General features: G+C 43.5%; 1 protein-coding gene across 6 annotated transcripts in view; it reads right to left on the reverse strand.

The window, feature by feature from the left end:
- Positions 1-16,104, reverse strand: part of LOC121550508 (solute carrier family 35 member F5) — a 33,380-nt gene extending 17,276 nt beyond the window's left edge. For 2 of the 6 annotated variants that reach the window (XM_041862818.2, XM_041862794.2), the window contains exons 1-11: positions 15,658-16,104; positions 14,603-14,675; positions 14,362-14,503; positions 13,693-13,842; positions 13,472-13,537; positions 13,241-13,322; positions 8,605-8,795; positions 7,896-7,977; positions 7,559-7,646; positions 7,407-7,471; positions 6,664-6,768 (exon numbers count right to left, since the gene is read on the reverse strand). In XM_041862818.2, coding sequence (XP_041718752.1) covers positions 6,664-6,768; positions 7,407-7,471; positions 7,559-7,646; positions 7,896-7,977; positions 8,605-8,795; positions 13,241-13,322; positions 13,472-13,537; positions 13,693-13,842; positions 14,362-14,496 — 964 coding nt within the window. In that variant the 5' untranslated portion in view covers positions 14,497-14,503; positions 14,603-14,675; positions 15,658-16,104. The other 4 variants (XM_041862809.2, XM_045209898.1, XM_041862802.2 and 1 more) reach the window with 4 other exon arrangements.
- Positions 16,105-26,824: the final 10,720 nt, after the last annotated feature.

The following is a 26,824-nucleotide window of genomic DNA, read 5'->3' on the forward strand; positions in this document are numbered from 1 at the left end:
ATTTACAAGGAAGGAGAGTGATGGAGTGCTGCATCAGATGACCTGGACTCCACAATCCCCCGACCTCAACCCAATTGAGATGGTTTGGGATGAGTCGGACCGCAGAGTGAAGGAAAAGCAGCCAACAAGTGCTCAGCATATGTGGGAACTCCTTCGAGACTGTTGGAAAGCATTCCAGATGAAGCTGGTTGAGAGAATGCCAAGAGTGTGCAAAGCTGTCATCAAGGAAAAGGGTGGCTATTTGGTTACCACATGATTCCATGTGTCATTTCATAGTTTTGATGTCTTCCCTATTATTCTACAATGTAGAAAATAGTAAAAATAAAGAACAACCCTTGAATGAGTAGGTGTGTCCAAACATTTGACTGGTACTGTACATACCGAGGGGCTTACCATCCCCTATGAGATTCAATTTCAATAGCGCATTGGAATGTTAACAGATGGACTACCTTGAACAATAAGAATAACAATACTAAAATCCTTAAACCCAGACATTATCTCAATAAATGAAACAGATTTGCGTCGGTAAGAAACTATTGAAGGGTATGTATGGTATGGAGACAAAATAAAAAAACTAATGTGAAAGCACCCAGGGGCTCTGGGGGAGTGGGGATATGTATAAAGTCTGATATGATGAAAGCTTATAAAATGGAAATTATTGATAAAGCCATAGAAGGAATTATTGGATTGTGCTTTGAACATAGGGAGTCAGATTGTTTTGTTGTGTTTTCATGCTATTTGCCACCTGAACAGTCCACATGGGGTAGAGATGCATCCACCTTCTATAGTCATCTGTTAAGTCAAGTATCCCTATATACAGGAGCAGATGCTATTTCCATATGTGGGGATCTTAAAAGTCTAATTGGGAGGTTAGATGATGATATTCCATCGTGTGTTGCATTGGATGACTTCATTAATCATCATGGGGAAACCCTATTAGAATTCCTTCGGGACTCTAAAATGTGTATCATTAATGGAAGGATATGCCCCTGAAGCGATAACTTGACATCCATATCTGGCAAAGGAAAAGCTGTGGTGGACTATATAGTTACCCTCCACGACTGTCTAGAAACTTGTTTGGAATTTAAGGTGTTACCCTCTACACAGATGGTTGAAGAAGAGGCGACTCCGGGATGCTGACCTTCTAGGCAGAGTTGCAAAGAAAAAGCCATATCTCAGACTGGCCTATAAAAATAAAATATTAAGTTGGGCAGAATGAAATATGGCTTTTTCTTTGCAACTCTACCTAGAAGGTCAGCATCCCGGAGTCGCCTCTTCACTGTTGACGTTGAGACTGGTGTTTTGCTGGTACTATTTAATGAAGCTGCCAGTTGAGGACCTGTGAGGCGACCTGTTTCTCAAACTAGACACTCATGTATTTGTCCTCTTGCTCAATTGTGCACCGGGGCCTCCCACTCCTCTTTCTATTCTGGTTAGAGCCAGTTTGCGCTGTTCTATGAAGGGAGTAGTACACAGCGTTGTACGATATCTTCAGTTTCTTGGCAATTTCTCGCATAGAATAGCCTTCATTTCTCAGAACAAGAATAGACTGACGAGTTTCAGAAGAAAGTTATTTGTTTCTGGTCATTTTGAGCCTGTACTCAAACCCACAATTGCTGATGCTCCAGATACTCAACTAGCCTCAAGAAGGCCAGTTTTATTGCTTCTTTAATCAGCACAACAGTTTTCAGCTGTGCTAACATAATTGCAAAATGGTTTTCTAATGATCAATTAGCCTTTTAAAATGATAAACTTGGATTAGCAAACACGTGCCATTGGAACACAGGACTGATGGTTGCTGATAATGGGCCTCTGTATGCCTATGTAGATATTCCATTAAAAATCAGCCGTTTCCAGCTACAATAGCCATTTACAACATTAACAATGTCTACACTGTATTTCTGAACAATTTGATGCTATTTTAATGGACAAATAAAATTGCTTTTCTTTCGAAAACAAGGACATTTCTAAGTGACCCCAAACTTTTGAACAGTAGTGTATGTTCCCTGAGAACTAAACTGGAAAATACAATGTTTGAACACTCTTATATATGTAACACGTACTTAAATGAGGAGCTGTCTGTAGAAGAAGTTAAGGTGATTGATGCTGCAAAAATGGGAAAGCATTTGGCATTGATGAACTGCCTAATGAAGTTTTAAAATCTCCTAAATTAATTGACGTCCTATATGATTTGCTCCAAATTTGTTTTGAGTACAGTATACTGCCATCCACTTGGTATAAGTCTATAGTGAATCCCATTCCCAAATGTTCAAAAAATGTGCCACTGAACTATAGAGGCATAGTTTATTAAGTACGGTCTATAAATTATATTCATCGATCCTCAACAAATAGGCTAATGACCTTTTGGAGGATCAAAACATTCTGGTGGAAGAACAAAATATCTTTCGGAAATCCAGAACCTGTATAGATCATATCTTCTCGGTCTGTACAATAATCAGAAATAGATTACATGAAGAGAAGCCTACTTTTGCATGTTTCATTGATTTCCCAATAGCTTTTGATTTTGTAAATAGGGATCTTTTAGCCTATAGTTTGTTAAAGACAGGGGTTGATGGGAAATGTTGTCACGCAATCCAGTCTCTTTACAAAGTACCAATTGCTTGTGTGCGTGTTCATGAATATCGTACAGATTGGTTTCCCACACCCTCGGGTGTAAAACAAGGAGATGCCTTATCACTGACTTTGTTTGCTATGTTTATACAGTGCAGTCGGAAAGTATTCAGACCCCTTCACTTCTTACACATTTTGTTACATTAGCCTTATTTCTAAAATGGATTCAAAAAAATATATATAATATCAATCTACACACAATACCCCATAATGACAAAGCAAAAACAGGTTTTCGCAAATGTATTAAAAATAAAAAACGGAAATACCTTATTTACATAAGTATTCAGACCCTTTGCTATGAGACTTGAAATTGAGCTCAGGGGCATCCTGTTTCTATTGATCATCATTGTGATGTTTCCACAAATTGATTGTAGTCCACATGTGGTAAATTCAATTGATTGGACATGATTTGGAAAGGCAAACACCTGTCTATATAAGGTCCCACAGTTGACAGTGCATGTCAGAGCAAAAAACAAGCCATGAGGTCGAAGGAATTGTCAGAGAGCTCCGAGACCGGATTGTGTCGAGGCACAGATCTGGGGAAGGGTACCAAAACATTTCTGCAGCATTGAAGGTCCCCAAGAACACAGTGGCCTCCATCATTCATAAATGAAAGAAGTTTGGAACACCCGGCCAAACTGAGCAATCGGGAGAGAAGGGCCTTGGTCAGGGAGGTGACCAAGAACCCGATGGTCACTCTGACAGAGCTCCAGAGTTCATCTTAGGATATGGGAGAACCTTCCAGAAGGACAACGATCTCTGCAGCACTCCATCAAATCAGGCCTTTATGGTAGAGTAGCCAGACGGAAGCCACTCCTAAGTAAAAAGGCACATGACAGCCTTCGGAAAGTATTCAGATCACTTGACTTTTTCCACATTGTTAGGTTACAGCCTTATTCAAAAATGTATTAAAAAAATAAATCCCCCCCTCATCAATCTACACACAATACCCCATAATGACAAGGGCAAAAACAGTTTTTTTTTAATGTTTGCTAACTTATTTTTAAAAACTAAAACGGATACATCACATTTACATAAGTATTCAGACCCTTTACTAAGTACTTTGTTGAAGCACCTTTGGCAGCGATTACAGCCTGGAGTCTTCTTGGGTATGACGCTACAAGCTTGGCACACCTGTATTTGGGGAGTTTCTTCTCTGCAGATCCTCTCAAGCTCTGTCAGGTTGAATGGGGAGCGTCGCCACAAAGCTATTTTCAGGTCTCTCCAGAGATGTTGGATCGGGTTCAAGTCCGGGCTCTGGCTGGGCCATTCAAGGACATTCAGAGACTTGTCCCGAAGCCACTCCTGCCTTGTCTTGGCTGTGTGCTTAGGGTCGTTGCCCTGTTTGACGGTGAACCTTTGCCCCAGTTTGAGGTCCTGTGCGCTCTGGAGCAGGTTTTCATCAAGGATCTCTCTGTACTTTGCTCCGTTCATCTTTCCCTCGATCCTGACTAGTCTCTAAGTCCCTGCCGATGAAAAACATCCCCACAGCATGATGCTGCCACCACCATGCTTCACTGTAGGGATGGTGCCAGGTTTCCTCCAGAAGTGACGCTTAGCATTCAGGCCAAAGAGTTCAATCTTGGTTTCATCAGACCAGAGAATCTTGTTTCTCATGGTCTGAGAATCCTTTAGGTGCATTTTGGCAAACTCCATAAAGGCCTGATTGGTAGAGTGCTGCAGAGATGGTTGTCCTTCTGGAAAGTTCTCTCATCTCCACAGAGGAACTCTAGAGCTCTGTCAGAGTGACCATCGGGTTCTTGGTCACCTCCCTGACCAAGGCCCTTCTTCCCAGATTGTTCAGTTTGGCCGGGTGGCCAGCTCTAGGAAGAGTCTTGGTGGTTCCAAACTTCTTTTAAGAATGATGGAGGCCACTGTGTTCTTGGGGATCTTCAATGCTGCAGAATTTTTTGGTACCCTTCCCCAGATCTGTGCCTCGACACAATCCTGTCTTGGAGCTCTACGGACAATTCCTTCGACCTCATGGCTTGTTTTTTGCTCTGACATGCACTGTCAACTGTGGGACCTTATTTAGACAGGTGTGCATTTTCAAATAATGTCCAATCAATTGAATTTACCACAGGTGGACTCCAATCAAGTTGTAGAAACATCTCAAGGATGATCAACGGAAACAGGATGCACCTGAGCACAATGTGTGTCTCATAGCAAAGGGTCTGAATACTTAGGTAAATAAGGTATTTCTGTTTTCTACTTGTAACACATTTTGTTAAATTCCTAAAAACCTGTTTTCACGTTGTCATTATGGGGTATTGTGTGTAGATTGCTGAGGATTATTTTATTTTTTAATCCATTTTAGAATAAGGCTTGAACGTGACAAAACTTTGAAAAAGTCAAGAGGTCTGAATACTTTCCGATCAATATATACACTGTTTGCACAATTATTAGGCAAGTTGTATGTTTCAGGATTAATTGTATTATTGAACAACTACAGTGCTCTCGGTCAATCCAAAATGTTAATAAACCTCAAACCTGAATATTTAAGAAAGTAAAAGTGAGGTTTTGGCTTTCTTTGGAGAATATCTATGTGTGCACAATTATTGGGCAACTATTAGTGTGCAGAATTATTATGCAACTAAATGAAAAACAAAAAGTTCCCCATCTCACTTGTTTATTTTCATCTGTTAAAGTGAGAATAATAAACAAACAACTCAAAATGTATCAAAAAAATCATTTCAAAAAAATATCAGTGACCAATATAGCCACCCTTCTTTTCAATAACAGTCATAAGCCTTCCATCCATGGAGTCTGTCAGTTTCTTGATCTGTTGACGATCAACTTTTTGTGCAGCAGCAACCACAGCCTCCCAGACACTGGTCAGAGAGGTGTACTGTTTTCCTTCACCGTAAATCAACCGTTTAAGAAGGGACCACAAGTTCTCAATAGGGTTTAGGTCAGGTGAGGAAGGGGGCCATGTCATTATTCTTTCATCTTTAAGGCCTTTAATGGCTAGCCAGGCAGTGGAGTACTTCGATGCATGCGATGGAGCATTGTCCTGCATTAAAATAATAGTATTCTTGAAAGATGCAGACTTTTTCCCTGTACCACTGCTTGAAGAAAGTGTCTTCTAAAAACTGGCAGTATGTTTGAGAGTTGAGTTTGAGTCCATCTTCAACCCGAAAAGGTCCAACTAGCTCATCTTTAATAATACCAGCCCATACCAGTACCCCACCTCCACCATGCTGGCGTCTGAGTCGAAGTGGAGCTCCGTGCCCGTTACTGATCCAGCCACGGGCCCATCCATCTGGTCCGTCAAGAGTCACTCTCATCTCATCAGTCCATAAAACCAGTCTTCAGATATTTCTTGGCCCAGTCTTGACGTTTCAACTTATGTGTCTTGTTCAGTGGTGGTCGGGTTTCAGCCTTCCTTACCTTGGCCATGTCTCTGAGCACTGAACACCTTGTACTTCTGGGCACTCCAGGTAGGTTGCAGTTCTGGAATATGACAGCACTGGAGGATAATGGGTTCCTGGTAGCTTCACGTTTGATTCTTCTCAAATCTTTGGCAGTTAATTTGCCTATTTTTTTCTCAACATGGTTCTTGCGACCCTGTTGACTATTTGCAACAAAACGTTTGATTGTTCTGTGATCATCCCCCAATATCTTAGCAATTTCAAGAGTGCTGCATCCCTCTGAAATACTTTTTAAAATTTTTGACTTTTCAGTCAGTTAATCTATTTTTTGGCCCATTTTGCCTGAGGAAAAGAAGCTGCCTAATAATTATACACACACCTTGATATAGGGTGTTGATCTCCTTAGGCCACACCCTCCCTCATTACACAAATACACATCACCTGATATGCTTAAATCCAATAAGGATTCCAGTTTATACAGCTTGGAGTTGGGAAATATGCATAATAATGATATAGTCAAAATACTGACTTGCCTAATAATTGTGCACACAGTGTAGAGTTATATCAGGAAAGAAATTAGCATATGAAAATCAGCAGCAGACCAAGCTGCCACACTTGACTCTAGTAAGAAAGCTCATAGATATAGCTATGATCTACTTACCAAAGAACATGGGGATGTCCAGCTTGTCCTCCCGGTCCACCTTCCTCTTGATCATGACGATGTAGACTGCGTACAGAGCAGCCCCAGCCAACGACCACAGAGAGCCTGAACACAACATGACTTCATCACGTTATCTTACGCTAATACATTCCTGTATCATGAGTTACAACTCTCATGGTTACACGCCAAAGGGTTTTTCTGCTAGCAATGCAAGCAAACGTGACATCGTGGCATGGCTTGCACTGGTTCAATAATACATTGTATTTATATGACACAAGGATGCTTTAAAGTAGTAGATCAAGTACAGTACAAGACATCATTTACATTTACATTTACGTCATTTAGCTGACGCTCTTATCCAGAGCGACTTACATTATTATTTTCATACTGGCCCCCCGTGGGAAACGAACCCACAACCCTGGCGTTGCAAACACCATGCTCTATCAACTGAGCTACCTCCCTGCCTGCCATTCCCTCCCCTACCCTGGACGACGCTGGGCCAATTGTGCGCCGCCCCATTGGTCTCCCGGTTGCGGCCGGCTACAGCAGAGCCTGGATTCGAACCAGGATCTCTAGTGGCACAGCTAGCACTGCGATGCAGTGCCTTAGACCACTGCGCCACTCGGGAGACATGACAAATACAACCAATTTGAAGTGGGATAGGAGGGTAACAGGAGGCAGGAATAAGGAATATAATTTTGAGAAAGGAAGTTTATCTGGAGCACTTCTATCTCCCTGGTTACCTATAGTGCCTTTTCCGTCAGTGCTATCCATGCTGGAGAAACTGACCAGAACCACTCCTCCCATGCTACGGGGAAAGAGACCAGAGAAACAGTGTAACTACAGAGTAACAACCCAGAGTAACTACAATAATTCAGCTGATGTCAAGGCTTACCTCAGAGCCACAGCTAAGAGCTTGGACAGAGTAAAGCGGTCGCTGCTATTACTGGGAAATATGGCCGCCAGGATGAGGGTGAAGAGACCTGGAGGAGGACAATAACAGTGAGACCGTTCACAACACGTACTGTACAGAGTTCAACCTGTTCAAGGTGACATGTTTAAATACACATGCTGTGGTTTTCCAACATCGGAACATTTCTTTGCAACAATGTTATTCCAAAGGCCCAATAATGACTATTTGAAAAAAGTAATAATCAGTGTTTTTTCTATTCATTGTAAGATCCTACATGTAAATTTGGCTGAGTAATGTCACATTTAGTCTATGGACTCACCTGAAGTGGAGGACAGAATGTTCACTATGGCAACCTGCGTGTCCGACAGGGCCTCTTGGTAGGAGAGGTTGGCTAGGAACCACTGTGTGGGAGAGAAGTAGGAGAGGGAGAAGTGTCAGTGTGATACACCTCTGATTTGTACCAAAGATGGTAGTTTACTTACTATTACTCATTGTGGGTGTAGTCTACCCTCAGTTCTGGGTCATTGCTCATGTGGGAAATGAGTTATGATACAAATATTTGTTTACAAGCCCAATGTTGGTAAGACAAACGAGTTGAGGATTCTGCATGCATAATGTGTTAATTTATACTCATTTACACTATTCATGAAGGGAAAAGTCCAAAGCCATGACTTCTTGAGGGTATTCTTTAGCAAAATTAGTAGTCCCACCAGCAATAACTCATCAATGATAATAAGAGACATTTTAGTCAATTTACCTAGCAAATTGACAAGTTCAACTACTAAAATTAAGTTGAAACGTCAAAAAGCTCTTATAGCCAAATACATTTGAACCAGATCCCAAATGCAGGTACTCCAAAGACACATTTTAGATATACTTTTTCCCCCCTCCAACTTAATACGGAAGTTCCAAGCTAGTATACAGAACATCTGAGAGTCTACCAAGTCATATGTCTACAGACACTGACAAAACAAGTTCCCTCACAGGATAAAAATAAAGTTAATTGAATTAGACTTTAATTAACTTACCACAAAGCAGAAGAAGAAACTGATCTTGGCCACGTCGGTGACGGTGAGCTTTCCCACTGTGCGGAGCATGGACTCGTGGTCCTTCGCGGCGGGGTAGGACATGCGTGATAGCTTGGCCTCCAGGGCCTGTGTGGACGGGAGCTGGCGCACCTCCATGATGTTGCTGAAGCGCACCCGCTGCTTTTTATAGGCTGAGAGGTTGGAGGGGAGGGGGGGAGGGGAGGGGAGGGGAGGGGGGGGGGTAAATGGATCACAGCATGACCAATAGAATGAACCAGACAACCAAAACCTTAAGCTAACGCATGCTTTTATTCTACCCATGTCATTTTTTTAGGAACCAAAACCATGAGTACATTTTGCACAGTAATTCTCTGAAAAGCATCTCGTACCCTATACTGTGCTTTAGGCACTATAGCCTGGGATTGAATAGGGCAGCCTTCGAATTAAAACCACAATTACACTTTCCTCAAATGTGACCCATCACTTAAACTCTGCCAAAACAGAGATAGTTCTAGTTCCAAACAAAGAGATCTGCTGTTGGATCTGACAATCAATCTCGAAGGTTGTATAGTCGTCTCAAATAAAACTGTGAAGAACCTCGGCGTTACTCTCGACCCTGATCTCTCCTTTTTCCATCTTCGTAACTTTGCAAAAATGATGCGGAAAAGCTCATCCATGCTTTTGTCACTTCAAGATTAGACTACTGCAATGCTCTACTCTCCGGCTAAGGCACTAAATAAACTTGGTTAGCGCTAAACACGGCTGCTAGAATCTTAACTAGAACCCAAAAAGTGTATCATATTACTCCAGTTTTATTTGGCTTCCTGTTAAGGCTAGGGCTGATTTCAAGATTTGACTGCTAACCTACAAAGCATTACATGGACTTGCTCCTACCTATGTCACTGATTTGGTCCTGCCGTACATACCAACAAGTAGGCTACGGTCACAAGACGCAGGCCTCCTTATTGTTCCTAGAATTTCTAAGCAAACAGCTTGAGGCAGGGCTTTCTCCTATAGAGCTACATTTTTATGGAATGGTCTGCCGATCGATTTTAGAATGCAGACTCAGTCTTAATCTCTTCAGTAGGTCCTATAATTAAGTGTAGTATGGCCCAGGGGTGCGAAGGTGAACGGCAAGGCACTGGAGTGACGAACCACCCTTGCTGTCTCTGCCTGGCCGGCTCCCCTTGGATTCTCTGCCTTTGACCCTATTACAGCAGTCACTGGCTTGCTCGGGCTCTCCCATCCTTCCTGTCCTCAGGCTCATGCGGTGGGGGAGATCTTCGGGGGCTATACTCGGCCTTGTCTCAGGGTAGTAAGTTGGTTTTTTGATCCCTTTGGTGGTATGGGGGCTGTGCTTTGGCAAAGTGGATGGGGTTGTATCCTGCCTGGTTGGCCCTGTCCGTGGTCCTCCGACCACCCCTGTCTCAGTCCCCAGTATGGACACTGCAATAGTCTATGTGCCGGGGGCTAGGGACAGCGCTCGCTCTCTCTCTCTCTCTCTCTGTGTGTGTAAGGACATCAGGGATAAAATTGTAGACCTGCACAAGGCTGGGATGGGCTACAGGACAATAGGCAAGCAGCTTGGTGAGAAGGAGAACAAGCTGAATGAGTTTCAGGACAGAAAGAATAAGCACTTAGAAAGAATCAGAGACCAGCTGGTGAAAACGATCAGCTGTGTGGAGAGAAGTCATCCATGCATTTAGTGCCACTTTAAGAAGAATGAAAGTCCTTAAGAAGAAACGGTCTCAAGCTGCTCCTTGAAAATATCCTGAAAATATCAAGAACCAGAGGATGGAAGCTGAGGTGCAGAGGCTTCAGGGGCAGCTGTCTGTCAATCAAATCCATTCGCAGGCCCGGAGGGCAGCATTACTGATTGCCAGCCAAATTACAGGACCATTCATGATTGTAGACTGTCAAGAGGGCTTATCTTACATCTAACAAACCATGAATAACAGTAAATAAATTCAAGTTATGTGAGGCTCCTTATCCCCACAGTGTTCAGGATTATCATATTCTGTCCGTTAATGATATTTTTATTTGACCACATCTAGCTATCTTATGTAGAGAACAAAGAGTGCCCATAGGGTGAAACAAGTCAATTATTGAAAATAGAAAATATCATCTCAAATACCAAGGCAGTTCACAGGATTCCTACTCTCCAACATGATCAAATATTGATTCTTCAGGGTTCTTTCAACAACACATTATTTGTATCTGGCAAATGTAAGTGCCTTCAGGAAGTATTTACCTTTTCCACACTGGCCTGACAACTTCTAAAGCTTGAATTTAAAATGGATAAAATTGAGATTTTGTATCACTAATCTACACACAATATCCCATAATGTCAAAGTTCTTAGTTTTATAAATTATTACAAAATAATTAAAAATGAAAAGATGAAATGTCTTGAGTCAATAAGTATTCAACCCTTTTGTTATGCCAAGCCTAAATAAGTTCAGGAGTAAAAATGTGCTTTAAGGTCCCTCGGGCGCATAGTGAATTTCAAGCACATATTCAGCCACAAAAACCAAGGAGGTTTTCCAATGCCATGCAAAGAATGGCACAGATTGGTAGATGGGTAAAAATATATATATACAAATAACAGACACTGAATATCCCTTTGAGCATGGTGAAGTTATTGATTGGGCTTTGGATGGTGTATCAATAGACCCAGTCACTAAAGATAAAGGCATCCCTCCTAACTCAGTTCCCGCTCAGGGATTTTACGATGAGGCCAAAAGTAATTGTAAAACAGTTACATAGCTTAATGGCTGTGATAGGAGAAAACTGAGGGTGGATCAAGAACATTGTAGTTCCTCCATAATACTAACCTTAAAGACAGAGTGAAAAGAAGGAAGCCTGTACAGAATAAAAATATTCCAAAACATGCATCCTGTTTGCAATAAGGCATTAATGCAATACTGCAAAGAATGTGGCAAAGAAATTAACTTTTTATCCTGAATACAAAGCATTGGAAGACAGATCCAGTATTCTAAATAATGTCACAGGTCTGTGTCGGATCAGAAATGATTGTCACGGGTCTCGGGTATGTGTAATTTTAACTGACTTGTCCAGAAGGGCCCGTACAGATCCGAATGCGACTGCTGCAGTAGAGAAACAGAGATAATTTATGCTGCCACTCTTGCTTTTCAAGAGAGTGGAGCGTGGTGCGTGTAGCTTGCTGTTGGCCAATCACAAGTCAATAAAGCGGCAATAGGCTACAGTCATAGAGCCTCCATGTGTGGCAAAAGTTAGGAGATATCTAATCAATGGAAGATGGAATTAAAATGACGGACTTAAAAGTTAAAGGAGAAGGACAGGCTACAATGACCAAGAGCCAACAGGTAGGCTGCTACTTAATATTCTGAATGGAGTTGTTGTTAGTTGTAACTGTAGGATGAGAAAGTGCATACACTGCAGCCTCAATTAGCCTAGCTAGCTAACGTTAGCTAGCTTCTCCCGGATTGATGCAGTAAAGACAGGTACTACGTAATCATATTTGATTATAAATAACCTAGCTATGGCAGCTATTAGTCTACTATAGTGCAAATCGGCTTGGTTGGTTGCTGTCCCTTGTCTCTCCCTCCCTCCTCCCTGTGTCACTCGCTCACAATACGGCCCCTACCCCACCTGCTAGAGCAGCACCACTCTCTCCCTCCTCTCGCGCTTTATCAACTCCTATTCATAAAGTAGCTTAAAAAAAAAGATTTTTCTGCTGCTACCCTTTCTCGGATCAGGTCTGGATCTGACCAGGTCTATACGGAACGGGTCTAGTTGTCACCTCTAGTCCAAAGCTCTTAGAGACTTACCAAAAAAGACTTACAGCTATAATTGCTGCCAAAGGTGTTTCTAACATCTAATGCACATTTCTACACAATCTAATATGACCAATGGCCCTTCTAGCCATCTCTATTTAGAACAACAAAAAGTAAGCAAAAATGCCCACAGTCATCAAGCTAGGTAAGAGATTATTAAATATATGTTTAGGTGATTGATAAGACTGAACTAGATCCATGATTACATTTACACTTTAGTCATTTAGCAGACGCTCTTATCCAGAGCGACTTACAGTTAGTGCATACATTATTTAAAAATATAAATATATATATATATATATATATATAAATATATATATATATATATATATATATATATATATATATATATATATATATATATATATATACTGGCCCCCCATGGGAATCGAACCCACAACCCTGGCTTTGCAAACACCATGCTCTACATCCCTGCCGGCCATTCCATTCCCTCCCCTGGACGACGCTGGGCCAATTGTGCGCCGCCCCATGGGTCTCCCGGTCACGGCCGGCTACGACAGCGCCTGGATTCGAACCAGGATCTCTAGTGGCACAGAGACCACTGCGCCACTCGGGAGACACAGTATTGACTCTGGGGGCTGAATACTTTTCTAACCAAGATATATGAGTGTTTTATTTTTCATGAATTTTTCTTCCACTTTGACATGAGTGTTTGGTGTAGATCGTTGACAAAAAAATTTTTTATCCCACTTTGTAACGCAACAAAATGTGGAAAAAGCAAAGGGGGTTGAATGCTCCTTGAATGCTGTCTTCTAAAGATGTTATTTCTCTATAAAAAAAAAAAAATGTTAATACTCACTGGAATCACAATCTCCATTGGCACAGTTTGTCTGTTCAGTCGGAAGGTCCTGAAACTTCACTGGAACATACAGGGGTTCACTCTGAAGAAAGAAATATAGACTTCAACTAATGCACTCAACTAAAAGGATTACTTATAATCATCCCATTCATTACAGTATATTCAGGCAGCCAACAGTAAAATCTAAACGAGAGTAAGAGAGAATACAAAAAGCTAATCAATTATACTCACTAGGGTATGGTCATTCAAACTGGTGTCATTGATACAGGGGGTAAAGTAGGCCTCGGCATCAGCAAACTGTGGAGAGAGGTGCTGTAGGTTAGCAAATCAACATTACCTTAGTATCAAAGACCACTACTAAGATACAGCACTAAGCAACAATTCATCTTTAGATGGAAACAACGATGTAACATTGCCCCCCTGTGGTTGTGAGACATCAATGCTATTCGTACAAAGGCTGCGTGTCGTCCCTGGAGACTGCCCGTGCATTGCTGCCTCCATGGCCGCCACAGCAGGAACCCCAGCAGGTACAGCACAAACATGGAGGTCTTGGTGAATGTGCTGAAGAAGGGCTTGTTGTACTCCTGCCGCTTGAATATGTACTGGGGGAAAATAGAGAAAATACTAATATGACTTAATGTCTGGAACTTAAAACCAATCCAGTGCAGATAAAAATAAATAAATAGGGAGAGGTCACTTTGAAACTACTGAGATGTGGCTATTCTTAGTATTCAAAACTGCCCCCTAGTCCCTACTTGTGTAGTTCTGAAAAGGCTGGACATATATTATTAGCAACATGCCAAAAACATGACCCCACTAGAAGGCAAGGTGAAGCTCCTACCATATTTCTATTCAACCCTTTTAAATCTATGGGGTAGGGGTTAGGGGTCAAGCATTGTCTTATAATTGAGCACTAGTCTTAAACTTTAGCATATTAGCCAAAATAAGGGTTGCCTAACCCAGGCCATCCAGTTCTGCAGTGTTGCTGGTTTTCAAGTCTCCCTGTGCACCCTCGGATTGTCTGGAGAGTGCACCTGCCAATCAGTTCCAAGCTAAAAAGCAAATATAAGAATAAGTAGGCCTGTGGAACCAGGGGACTACAGGAAGTGCTAGTGTCTTACTGAGGTGAGCTCAGAGGAGGCCACCCAGATGACATCCACCAGCAGGAGGATGACCACCCCCAGGGCTGTGCGTCTCCGCTGGGCCACTGTGCTGCCCTGAGACCCCATCCGGTTCATGAGGAACACCCACACCATCTGGACACTGCTTGACACACACACACATTTAAACACTTTTCACAAACTGTAATACCAAACACCAAAATGTCTGAGATGTTCTTCAGATGTCACACAGTGACAGTACCTGGAAATCCTAATACAGGATTCTTCAGAGTTTTGGACGTTCCGACTCTCCTCAGTCAGGCAGGAATCTGAAACTGTGTCAAAGTAGATAATGAGAAACATTGTGCAACAGTCCTCCTATCTGCAGTGCACAGAGCTCATCATCTGCAATCTCTTAGCAATTACTATTGTTATGTAACACTGAATGTTGCTGTTGGGGTGAAAATCCATTTGGACATCTGGAAACCAGAAAGATGATATAGGCTAGGCCTAATTGTTTGGTGAAAACAGTTTCACAGGACACAAGAATGTGGGTTTTCTTCAGAGCAACCTCAACCAAAGCTACTGTCTTTTTTGTGACATTACAAACTCAACTTAACACACTATTCTCACATCTATTCACTTGCTCTTTTGAACTGGTTTCCCCACAAATACATACATGGTCCTAAGTGAGGAACGCCCAGACCCCACTCTATCCCTGTCAGACAGCGCATCACATTTAGAACCTTCTTACACTTTCTCACCACTCTCTCAATGCGTTCTGCCCAGGGCAGCCTATTGTCAAAGTACACCCCTGGGAACCTGATCGTCTCCACCCTCAGGCGTAGCTCATCTCCCACCTTCAGCCTGATAAAGAACACGGTCTGAGTTCTCTATAGAAAACCTGAATCCCCACCTCAACGATTGCTTCCTGTACCTTCCTGACTGCGTTTGGTACATTTATTCCCTTCTTCCATAAGGCCCCATCATCTGCAAATAAAGACCTACCAATAGCTAACGTGAGCTAGCAAGAGCAACAATGTCTTCCTCTGCTCACCACGACTCACAAGCTTGTTAGTTACAACATCATGCAAATTAGACAGCTGCTAGCTAGCTAATTCAGTGTACCTGTATTAACTTACAATATAGCTAGCAATGTATTTTTGTTGCAATATGGGACCTGCAGTACTGTAGAAACTGACGGAGGCCATTGTTAGCTAACATTAGCTAGCTATCTCGAAGTTTAACATTACAGCTAGCTATCTAGCTAGCTAGCCGGCACCATCAACAACAAACCATTCGTATTTATCTAGCTACCGTTAGATGGCAAGTAGGCTTTGTTCTATTTGACGTGGTCGTTACTTCTTCGCCTTTGCAGAAAAATACAACTGCTGGATCATCGGTAATAAACGTACAGTATGTGATGACAACATAAATATCTCAACTGGTTTGGATGTAAATAGCAACACTCGTTCTTCTTCTTCTTCTATGGTATATTGGCGATCACACAATCGAATGTGCAACCCGCCACCTACTATGCGGATGGAAACAGGATTCCCCAAAAAAACTGAACAAACAAAAAACGACCAATAAAATAAAATAAATTAAACAACTTTTCTGTTAAAAAAATAAAACAGATCGGATCCCTACACAGGCCCAAGGGGAACCTGGGAGAGCGGTTCTTCCGGTCTTCAGATGTAAAATCCTTAAGTCCCAAAAACTTTTCTGCTGCAGTAACATTCATGACCAGTTTTTAAAACTTATTTGAGACTTGTGCTGTACAGTTTATAACTGTGGCTACACGCTTCTTCTTCTTCTTCTTCTGGCTTTCCAGCAGACTAGACGCTGTGTTGCCTTTCGCAGGTCGGAGTGCGAATTGCACATTTCGGTCACCCCCACCATCTAACCCTGCACCTATACACTATCATTTTACATTTACATTTGAGTCATTTAGCAGACGATCCAGAGTGACTTTCAGTCGTGGGAACCTAAAGCACCGAAGCAGTTTCGGAACATAGGCCCTCACAGAATAGCAAATATAACTTAACCTGACTTTATCAGGTAGAAACTCTGTGTCAAAGCACAACAAGACAGACAGGGTATTCTCAGTCTCGACATTGCCACCGGGTCTACGTCTCACCAAACGGTGGGCGTCACAAACACTAGGAATATTCCTTTCATTTGATCCACCTCTACACTCAACGCTATGGGCTGGGACCCAGCAGAATCGCACTACTACACCCTGTCTCTCGATTCTTCATAATAACATTAATGCCTCCCATTAACACTCCTACTTCTTCTTCTTGTTCTATGAAATTATGGTGGTCCGCAAGCATACGTTATCAAATCAAATCAAAATGTATTGGTCACATACACATATTTAGCAGATGATATTGCGGGTGTAGTGAAATGCTTGTGTTTCTAGCTCCAACAGTGCAGTAGTATCTAACAATTCACAACAATACACACAAATCTTAAAAGTAGAAGAATGGAATTAAGAAATATATAAATATTAGGACGAGCAATGTCCAACCCTGGACGACGCTGGGCCAATTGTGCGCCGCCCTATGGGTCTCCCAGTCGCGGCCGGCTACAACAGAGCCTGGATTCGAACTAGGATCTCTAGTGGAACAGCTAGCACTGCGATGCAGTGCCTTAGACCACTGCACCACTCAGGGGTACATATGAGATGAGTAAAGCAAAAATATGTAAACATTATTAAAGTGGCTAGTGTTCAATTAATAAAGTGGCCAGTGATTCCAAGTCAATGTATATACGGCAGCATCCTCTAAGGTGCAGGGTTGCGTAACCGGGTGGAAGCCGCCTAGTGGTGGCTATTTAACAGTCTGATGGCCTTGAGATAGAAGTTGTTTTTCAAACTCTCTGTCCCAGCTTTGCTGCACCTGCACTGACCTCGCCTTCTGGATGATAGAGGGGTAAACAGGCCATGGCTCGGGTGGTAGTTGTCCTTGATAATCTTTTTGGACTTCCTGTGACATTGGGTGATGTAGGTGTCCTGGAGGGCAGGTAGCTTGCCCCCGGTGATGCGTCGGGCAGACTGCACCACCCTCTGGAGAGCCCTGCGGTTGCGGGTGGTGCAGTTGCCGTACCAGGCGGTGATACAGCCCGACAGGATGCTCTCAATTGTGCATCTGTAAAAGTTTGTGAGGGTTTCCTGAAGTCCACGATCAGCTCCTTTGTTTGGTTGACTTTGAGTGAGAGGTTATTTTCCTGGCACCACTCTCCCAGGGCCCTCACCTCCTCCCTGTAGGCTGTCTCATCATTGTTGGTAATCAGGCCTACTACCGTTGTGTCGTCTGCAAATTTGATGATTGAGTTGGAGGCGTGCATTGCCACGCAGTTGTGGGTGAACAGGGATTACAGGAGGGGGCTGAGCACGCACCCCTGTGGGGCCCCTGTGTTGAGGATCAGCGAAGTGGAGGTGTTGTTTCCTACCTTCACCACCGGGGGTGGCCCGGCAGGAAGTTCAGGACCCAGTTGCACAGGGCGGGGTTCAGACCCAGGGCCCCGAGCTTAATGATGAGCTTAAAGGGTACTATGGTGTTGAATGCTGAACTATAGTCAATGAACAGCATTCTTACATGAGTATTCCTCTTGTCTAGATGGAATAGGGCAGTGTGCAGTGTGATGGTGATTGCATCGTCTGCAGATCTATTGGGGCGGTAAGCAAATTGAAGTGGGTCTAGGGTGTCAGGTAAGGTAGAGGTGATATGATCCTTAACTAGCCTCTCAAAGCACTTCATGATGACAGAAGTGAGTGCTACGGGGCGATAGTCATTTAGTTCAGTTACCTTTGCTTTCTTGGGTACAGGAATTTCATGTGAATATTCAGAAATCTGCATAAAACAATATGCGCATTTTCCACCAGAGATGTGTTTCCATCAAACTCATGATGACATAGTACACATAAAAAATTACTTTTGCAGTTAAATTCCCATGTACCGAATAAAAAATACAAGTTAAATGGGTTTCCATCGCATTTTCAACTCTACTGACGGTTTTGTCACAAAAACTGTTGTGTTATATAGCAAATGTGCCCACTCTGGTCTTGGCACATGCGCTTTAACCAACAGCTCGCATATACAGTGCGGGTAGGCTACCTACATTATGAGATTATTATGGATAAGAGTAATATCATTTGTATTTGTCAAACTGCAGCCAAGCATAGATCATCATGTCACAGGCAAAACGTCAATATCGAGACAAAGTGGAGATGCAATCCAACGGCTCAGACACAAGACGTATGTGGCAGGGTTTACAAACAATCACAGACTACAATAGGAAAACCAGCCACTTCGCGGACACCGACGTCTTGCTGCCAGACAAGCTAAACAAATTCTTTGCCCGCTTTGAGGATAACACAGTGCCACCGACGCGACCAGCTACCAAGGACTGTGGGCTCTCCTTCTCCGTGGCCGACATCAGTAAGACATTTAAACGTGTTTACCCTCCATGTTAACACTGAGGCCCCACAAGGGTGTGTGCTCAGCCTTCTCCTGTACTCCCTGTTCACCCATGACTGCTTAGCAATGCACGCCTCCAACTCAATCATCAAGTTTGCAGACGACACAACAGTAGTAGGCTTGATTACCAACAATGATGAGACAGCCTACAGGGCTCATCACACAGACAGTGTGGTGAAGAAGGCGCATCAACGTCTCTTCAACCTCAGGAAGCTGAAGAAATCTGGCCTGTCACCTAAAACCCTCACAAACTTTTACAGATGCACAATTGAGAGCATCCTGTCGGGCTGTATCACCGCCTGCACCGCCCACAACCGCAGGGCTCTCCAGAGGGTGGTGTGGTCTGCACAACGCATCACCGGGGTCAAACTACCTGCCCTCCAGGACACCTACAGCACCCGATGTCACAGGAAGGCCAAAAAGATAATCAAGGACAACTACCACCCGAGCCACTGCCTATTCACCCTGCTATCATCCAGAGGGTGAGGTCAGTACAGGTGCATCAAAGCTGGGACCGAGAGACTGAAAAACAGCTTCTATCTCAAGGCCATCAGACTGTTAAACAGCCATCACTAGCACAGAGAGGCTGCTGCCTACATACAGACTTGAAAATCACTGGCAACTTTAATAAATGGAACACTAGTCACTTTAATAATGCCACTTTAATAATGTTTACATATCTTGCATTACCCATCTCATATGTATATACTGTATTCTATACTATCTTAATAATATTTACATATCTTGCATTACCCATCTAATATGTATATACTGTATTCTATACTATCTATTGCATCTTAGCCTATGCCGCTCTGACAATGACATTGCTCATCCATATATTTATATATTCTTATTCCATTCCTTTACTTAGATTTGTGTGTATTAGATATTTGTTGTGGAACTGTTAGATATTACTTGCTAGATATTGCTGCACTGTCGGAACTAGAAGCACAAGCATTTCACTACACTCACAATAACATCTGCTAACCATGTGTATGTGACCAATACATTTGATTTGATTTGATGCTTTCCAATGTCATAGTGGGAGGACCCTACAACATATCATTGCCATTTCTCGCATAATTAATTTGACCGACACAAAAAGATCCCATCATATAAGACGAACAAATTGTCTGTCGGCATTTATAAAATGGTATCTGCATGTAATGTTTCCATCAGCCCGGTCATGACTTTTTTCATGCGTTAGGTAATTCATCCGCATTAAGTGGTTGGATGGAAACATGGTTAGAGTACCACACAGTATATGCGCATGTGCACGGGTTACCTTCATGCTGTTCACAGCGTGGTAGCCAGGGCACCAAAACAGCAGAGAAGTTGAGCCTTGCGCTTCAACGATCTTAGTTGTTGCGGAAATTGACCCACTTTACTTCCTGCATCTACATCATTCTTCTTCTTCTTCTTTGGAGTTTAACGGCGGTTGGCATCCAGTATGTTGCAATACCGCAACAAACTGGAGAATAATATAAATCTATTCTACTTTGTGATACAAAAGGGGAAAAGGGGAAAAATAAAAACAAAAACAAAGAACTGGGAGGACGGGACACCACCACTCAACACACCCTGTAACTCTTCTGAAATCTTCTGAACTCATCCTTGACCCATCCTCCTCTACTTTCTTAATTGCCTCAGCATACGACACCTTTTGCACTACTCTGACTCTAGCCCCCTTAACCTGCCTCTCTCGCACCGGACACTTCCGATCCCCAGTAACACACACAACTTTATCCACCGAAACTACACAATCCTCTATCCCATGCCCTCCTGCACACTTCCCACATCTTGGAATTTCCCGCCTACAAACTGCTGAGACAGGACCATAAACGTTGCACCTGAAACAGCGCAGTGGATTCGGCACAAAAGCTCTAACAGGATACCTGACATATCCTAACATGACTTTGTCGGATAATGACTCTGACTCAAAACTCAAAGGGACTGACAGTGACTCCTCTGTTTCACAATGCTCACCACCAGGTCTGCGTTGCACCAAACGGCGAGCATCACAAACACCAGGAATCTTCAACTTCAATTGCCCCACCTCCACACTTAATGCTACCCCATAAATCACTCCTTTCAATTGTGCCCTGTTCCTAAGAGCAAAGCAAGAAACAGATCTTGACCCAAGTTGCGTGACACGGAGCGGCCGCTCCCTCTGATCAGAAGAAACACAAACAAATATCAGTCCACTACAGGTTACCTTCACACCTCTCTTCTGTCTGATGCTGTCTTCCTCCCATCCCTGACTTTTCTCTGTATTTAAAAGAGATGCCTGCCAATAGTGTCTCGATCTATTCCACTGCTCCTGCCATCTCTGCACCACCATTGTTCGTATCAGGCCATTTGCCTCTGCCTTGCTCACGGGTGCATGCTTAGTACCCTCCTGTACTCCCTGTTCACCCACGACTGCATGGCCGCGCACGACTCCAACACCATCATTAAGTTTGCCGATGACACGATAGTGGTAGGCCTGATCACTGACGACGATGAGACAGCCTATATCGAGGAGGTCAGAAACGTGTCAGTTTGGGGCCAGGACAACAACCTCATCCTCAACATCAGCAAGACAAAGGAGCTGATCATGGACTACAGGAAACGGATGGCTGAGCACACTCCCATTCACACCGACGGGGCTGTAGTGGAGCGGGTCGAGAGCTTAAAGTCCCTCGGTGTCCACATCACTAAGGAACTATCATGGTCCAAACACATCAACACAGTCGTGAAGAGGGTAAAACAATGCCTCTTCCCCCTCAGGAGGCTGTAAAGATTTGGCATGGGACCTCAGATCCTCAAAAAGACACACACATACACACACTACATACGCTCACACACACACACACAACACACACAGACACATGCATGTTGATGCCACACACACACTCACACATAGACACACTTTTTACACTCTTTCACAAACAATGCCTCTTCCCCCTCAGGAGGCTGTAAAGATTTGGCATGGGACCTCAGATCCTCAAAAAGACACACACATACACACACTACATACGCTCACACACACACACACAACACACACAGACACATGCATGTTGATGCCACACACACACTCACACATAGACACACTTTTTACACTCTTTCACAAACGCTGCTGCTAATCTGTTTATTATCTATCCTGATTGCCTAGTCACTTTTACCCCTACCTCCATGTACATATTACCTCAATTACCTCAACTACCTCGTACCCATGCACATTGACTCAGTACTCCTTGTATATAGCCTCATTATTGTTATTTTATTGTTATTTTATTCCTCTTTTTTTTTAGCAAATGTTTCTTACTGTTTAACTCTGCATTGTTGGGAAAGGACTTGTAAGTAAGCATTTCACGGTAAAGTCTACACCTGTTGTATTCGGCGCATGTGACAAATAACATTTTATTTGATTTGATTTAAAACTTCAATGTCCACTTCCCCACTGTTAAGGGCCAATTTAGCTAGCACATCAGCTGCCTCGTTCCCCTCCACCCCCACATGGGCTGGGACCCAAGTAAATATTGTCTGTATACCCATCTGTCTCACCCAGCCTTGGGTTTGTAGTACCTCATAAAGCAGGTCTTGTCTGCTACGTGAGCTAAAGGACTGCAGACTCGTCAATACTGCACGAGTCAGAGCAAATAACTACTCTGTCCGGCTTGACGTCTTCCACCCACTACAAGGCTAACAGTACGGCCATCAGCTCTGCCGTGTATACTGCCAGGTGGTCTGTAATACGTTTCCTGATTGCTACCCCACATTCCTGCACTACAAATGTTGACCCAGTACGACCTGTCCTTTGAACCATCTGTATAAATGGGCATAAAATCCTGATATACAGTATCGAGATGTCTTTTAAACAAATCAGATAATCAACCCTGTCCCTATCTTTACGTAATCTCTCCAACACTTCTAGGTCAACTACTCGAGGCGGGAGTAGCAATGGTCGGTTCACAGAAATAGCTACAGTGGGGCTAAACTCCCTTCCAAACAGTTCCATCTCCCTCACCTCAGTATTACCCACACACACAAAGCTCATGTTCTGTCCTTTCATGTTCCCAGAATGCCTGTAGGGTGAGACACCCCATGTCTCTGTAGGTTAACCCAATAGTTCATCGCCAGCTGCTGTCTCCTGATCTGCAGTGGCATCTCCCCCATCTCCACTTGTAGTGCTGACACCGAAGAGGTCCGAAACGGCCCACTACATATTCAGAGTCCTTGTGCCTGTATGACATCTAATCTTTCCAGTGAGGTCCTGACTGCCGAACCGTACGCTATAGTCTGTCTGTGATACTGTTTTTTGATGAGGAGTCGCTCCCTACATACGTCAAAATGGGTTTAATATGTGAATTATCTTGTGAAAGCATTTGTTCCCAGGGTATTGCAATGTACCAACTGCAAAGCATTTGGACATGTGTCGAGTGTTTGTAGGAAACTGGATATGAGTGATAATTTTGCTAAGATAGAAGAGGACAACGAATGTTGGAATTGTGGACTCACCCCATGAGTCCCCTGAGTGCCCTCTTAGGGTGGCAAAAAGAGTGAAAGAAAGTGGGAGTGTGTCGGTTGCCATGGTGAAGGCACCACAGTCTAGTGCTGTGGGTGCTATTTGCGAGGTGCAGGATCCAGAAACCATTGGCATTTATTGCTATGGTGATAAACTGCACTGCCGGAGTGGATAAGAATTCAAGAAAGATTGATGTCATCATATCTGCGGCTGAACTTGGGTTTGAAGAATGTCACAGGCAAGGAGCTGCATGGAATACTGGCGCAGTTCAGTCCTCTCAGGTACCTGGATCTGTGTAGGGCTATGAGTGAATTTCAATGACTGAGAATTACTTTTTTGTTTTTGTTTTGTATGATGTTTTTCCGATGTTTGATGGGTTAAAAGTTGTAGTTTTTACCTCTTCCATTTTACATTTCCCCCCTTTTTGTTTTCTGCATCCAATAATGGGCGGCAATACACCTTTTCAGGTTGTAGTCTGCCCTAAAATCCCACCGAAGAAGAAGAAAACCACACGAAGAACAAGACCGAGAGTGAGCTTGCTGGTGAACTACTATAATATAGTTAAATAAAAAAATTTAATTAAATCAAATGTTATTTGCCACATGCGCCGAATACAACAGGTGTAGACATTACAGTGAAATGCTTACTTACAAGCCCTTAACCAACAATGCAGTTTAAGAAAAAAATAAAAAATAATAATAATTAAAGATTAGCAGTAAAATAAAATAACAGTAGGGATGTTATATACACGGGGTACCGGTACAGAGTCAATGTGCAGGGGCACCGGTTAGTCGAGGTAATTGAGGTAATATGTACATGTGGGTAGAGTTAAAGTGACTATGCATAAATAATAAACAGAGTAGCAGTAGCGTAAAAGAGGGGCTTGGGGTGGGGTGGGGTGGGCAATGCAAATTGTCCAGTTAGCCATGATTAGTTGTTCAGGAGTCTTATGGCTTGGGGGTAGAAGCTGTTAAGAAGCCTTTTGGACCTAGACTTGGCGCTCCGGTACCGCTTGCCATGTGGTAGCAGAGAGAACAGTCGATGACTAGGGTGGCTGGAGTCTTTGATAATTTTTAGGGCCTTCCTCTGACACCGCCTGGATGGCAGGAAGCTTGGCCCCAGGGATGTACTGGGTCGAATGCACTATCCTCTGTAGTGCCTTGTGGTCGGAGGCCGAGCAGTTGCCATACCAGGCAGTGATGCAACCAGTCAGGATGCTCTCGATGGTGCAGCTGTAGAACCTTTTGAGGATCTGAGGACCCATGCCAAATCTTTTCAGTCTCCTGAGGGGGAATAGGCTTTGTCGTGCCCTCTTCACAACTGTCTTGGTGTGTTTGGACCATGATAGTTTGTTGGTGATGTGGACACCAAGGAACTTGAAGCTCTCAACTTGTTCCACTACAGCCCCGTTGATGAGAATGGGGGCATGCTCAGTCCTCTTTTTTTCCCTGTAGTCCACAATCATCTCCTCTGTCTTGATCACGTTGAGGGAGAGGTTGTTATCCTGGCACCACACGGCCAGGTCTCTGACCTCCTCCCTATAGGCTGTCTCATCATTGTCGGTGATCAGGCCTACCACTGTTGTGTCGTCGGCAAACTTAATGATGGTGTTGGAGTCGTGCCTGGCCATGCAGTCATGGGTGAACAGGGAGTCAGGAAGGGACTGAGCACGCACCCCTGAGGGGCCCCCGTATTGAGGATCAGCGTGGCAGATGTGTTGTTACCTACCCTTACCACCTGGGGGCGGCCCGTCAGGAAGTCCAGGATCCAGTTGCAGAGGGAGGTGTTTAGTCCCAGGGTCCTTAGCTTAGTGATGAGCTTTGAGGGCACTATGGTGTTGAACGCTGAGCTGTAGTCAATGAATAGCATTCTCACGTAGGTGTTGGACCTGGAAGTGCTGGAGAGGGTGGAGGGCCAGGATAGAAGTAAGGTAATGTGGTGTTGGGATTTTAATGCCCACAACACGCTCTGGGGGGGGGTGGACAGATGAAAATCTGATAGAAATTAAAGATGTGCCTGAATGATGGCCGAGGGACCAGGATTTATGTAGCCACAGGGAAAGAGTCTGCCTTGGATCTCACTCTGTTATCTAGTGTGATGGCAGAAATCTGTCAGTGGGAGGTATGGGAGGAGTCTACAGTAGGGAGTGATCATTAGCCCATAGTATGCACAGTAGGCCGGAGGGAGGAGGAAGTATCAGTGGATGGAGTAGGCAGGTGGGTGTTTGGAAGGGCAAAGTGGGATCAGTTTCAGGAGCTGAGTGAGCAGGTGATGGCTTGTGTGGATATGAGAGGGGATGTGGATAGTATGAATAACTAGGTGAGAACAGTGTTAGTGGGGGAAGCTACTGAGGCTATACCTAAGAGTTCAGGGAGGAGGAGGAGGAGGAGGAGGAGGAGGAGGAGGAGGAAAGCAGTCCCATGGTGGACGGAGGAGTGTGGGGCAATGTTTATTTTTATTTTTTTATTTTTTTTCACCTTTATTTAACCAGGTAAGCCAGTTGAGAACAAGTTCTCTTTTACAACTGCGACCTGGCCAAGATAAAGCAAAGCAGTGCGATAAAAACAACAACAAAGAGTTACATATGGGGTAAAACAAAACATAAAGTCAAAAATACAACAGAAAATATATATACAGTGTGTGCAAATGTAGCAAGTTATGGAGGTAAGGCAATAAATAGGCTATAGTGCTAAATAATTACAATTAGTATTAACACTGGAATGATAGATGTGCAAGAGATGATGTGCAAACAGAGATACTGGGGTGCAAATCAGCAAAATAAATAACAATATGGGGATGAGGTAGTTGGGTGGGCTAATTTCAGATGGGCTGTGTACAGGTGCAGTGATCGGTAAGGTGCTCTGACAACTGATGCTTAAAGTTAGTGAGGGAGATAAGAGTCCCCAGCTTCAGAAATGTTTGCAATTCGTTCCAGTCATTGGCAGCAGAGAACTGGAAGGAATGGCGGCCAAAGGAGGTGTTGGCTTTGGGGATGACCAGTGAGATATACCTGCTGGAGCGCATACTACGGGTGGGTGTTGCTATGGTGACCAATTAGCTAAGATAAGGCGGGGATTTGCCTAGCAGTGATTTATAGATGACCTGGAGCCAGTGGGTTTGGCGACGAATATGTAGTGAGGACCAGCCAACAAAAGTGTACAGGTCACAGTGGTGGGTAGTATATGGGGCTTTGGTGACAAAACAGATGGCACTGTGATAGACTACATCCAATTTGCTGAGTAGAGTGTTGGAGGCTATTTTGTAAATGACATCGCCGAAGTCAAGGATCGGTAGGATAGTCAGTTTTATGAGGGCATGTTTGGCAGCATGAGTGAAGGAGGCTTTGTTGCGAAATAGGAAGCCGATTCTAGATTTAACTTTGTATTGGAGATTCTTAATGTGAGTCTGGAAGGAGAGTTTACAGTCTAACCAGACACCTAGGTATTTGTAGTTGTCCACATACTCTAGGTCAGACCTGTCGAGAGTAGTGATT

Source organism: Coregonus clupeaformis, chromosome 4 (genome assembly GCF_020615455.1).
Source record: "Coregonus clupeaformis isolate EN_2021a chromosome 4, ASM2061545v1, whole genome shotgun sequence".
In the NCBI taxonomy this organism is placed as follows: Eukaryota; Metazoa; Chordata; class Actinopteri; order Salmoniformes; family Salmonidae; genus Coregonus; species Coregonus clupeaformis.